Source organism: Arachis ipaensis, chromosome B06, assembly GCF_000816755.2.
Source record: "Arachis ipaensis cultivar K30076 chromosome B06, Araip1.1, whole genome shotgun sequence".
Classification (NCBI taxonomy): domain Eukaryota; kingdom Viridiplantae; phylum Streptophyta; class Magnoliopsida; order Fabales; family Fabaceae; genus Arachis; species Arachis ipaensis.
Genome location: NC_029790.2, coordinates 126447709 through 126449044, shown reverse-complemented (window position 1 = coordinate 126449044; position 1336 = coordinate 126447709). Strand labels below are relative to the sequence as shown.

The 1336-nt window shown below is 48.1% G+C and overlaps 1 protein-coding gene across 1 annotated transcript in view; it reads right to left on the bottom strand.

Moving 5' to 3' along the window:
* Window positions 1-701, bottom strand: part of LOC107605253 (probable protein phosphatase 2C 51) — a gene marked incomplete in the record, with an annotated part of 4591 nt that extends 3890 nt beyond the window's left edge. Inside the window, 1 exon segment of the mRNA XM_016307063.2 lies at window positions 1-701. Within this exon segment, the coding sequence (XP_016162549.1) occupies window positions 1-550 (550 nt within the window).

Sequence of the window (1336 nt, the reverse complement as noted above, 5' to 3'; positions counted from 1 at the left end):
CCATCACACCCTCCCAATCCCACTCGACCTTCTCATTTCTCCTCTCTACCTCCTCCGCCACCAGCCGGTGCAGCCGCTCCCGGCACACCTGCGCCACCTGAGCTCCGCCGTGACCATCAAACACCGCGAAGAAGTCGCACTTCGAATTCTCCTTCCCAACAAAGCCTATCTCCACGCTCACCGCATCCTCCATCTCCTTCCTGTTTCCAATAACCGACACCGAACCGTACGACAATACGCCACCGAAGTTTTCCCCGACCGACGGCCGATCCTCCTCCTCAGATGACGTTGACGACAGCGACAGTGATATTTCCATGGATTCGTGAATCTCACTCCGCTTGCTATCAGAATCAACAACCTCCGCATCAGCATCCGCCGCCGGGGAACCTCCATTCTCGACGTGGATCTTGGCCTCGCAGGTGTACTTCATTCGCCGGATTCTGAGCCTCCTCCGGCGAGCATTCTTGAAGCTCGTGATGGTACCGTCTGAATCGCCGACAACTCGCCGAAAAGTGATCCGCCGCGGCGAGAGTCGTTTTGGATCCTTCATCGTCGTTCCGTTGTTTGCATGCAATAATGAGAGGACAAAAAGACCAAAGACAAAGACAAGAGAAGAAGGAAGAAGAAAAAAAAAAAGAGATGCAGTATTGGAAAACGGCGCTAGTGGGGAAATGAAGAAGAATTTAAAGGATGGTTGTGAGATCTGAGAGAGCATTGAATCTGAACCGTTGGTTAGAAAGTAAAGGGGGTTATGTGTTAGGGAGGTACAGTGTTACAAGGATAACAGGTGGGTTCTTAGGGACCAGTGAGTTGGATTTTTGTGAAGAGAACGTGGACGGTCGAGATTAGAAGGTGGGTACGTGGAACGCTGATGTTTTGGGAAGTGATACGGTTGGGTAAAAGATGTGGTGGTGGGTGGGGCCAGTTGGTGAAAGGAGAGAGATAAAGAAGGAAGGAAAGAGAGGGGTCGGAGTCATAGGTTAGATTACGTGGCGTAGGAGAGGTAGCTATCAGTAAATTTTGCTTTGAGCGAGGTTGGAAGGGGACAGGTGTTGAGTGAATGTGGGTTGCGTCTCAGATTTTGGGGCCATCGATCATCATTGATGCCTTTGCCTCTTTCCTAACTACTCTCTACTGCTACAGTAACCACGGTGCACGAACACACTTACACTTAGCTATGCAAGTAAGCATGCCAATGCCTCCTCGTAGGGCGGAAACACTAGTGTAGAAAAGAAAAATGCTTTCTCTTTCCGTTTTTCTTTTTTTAGGATAATATTAAGTTTTAAATTTATTTTCAAATAAAAGTAACACAATTATAATAAAATCGAATATAATT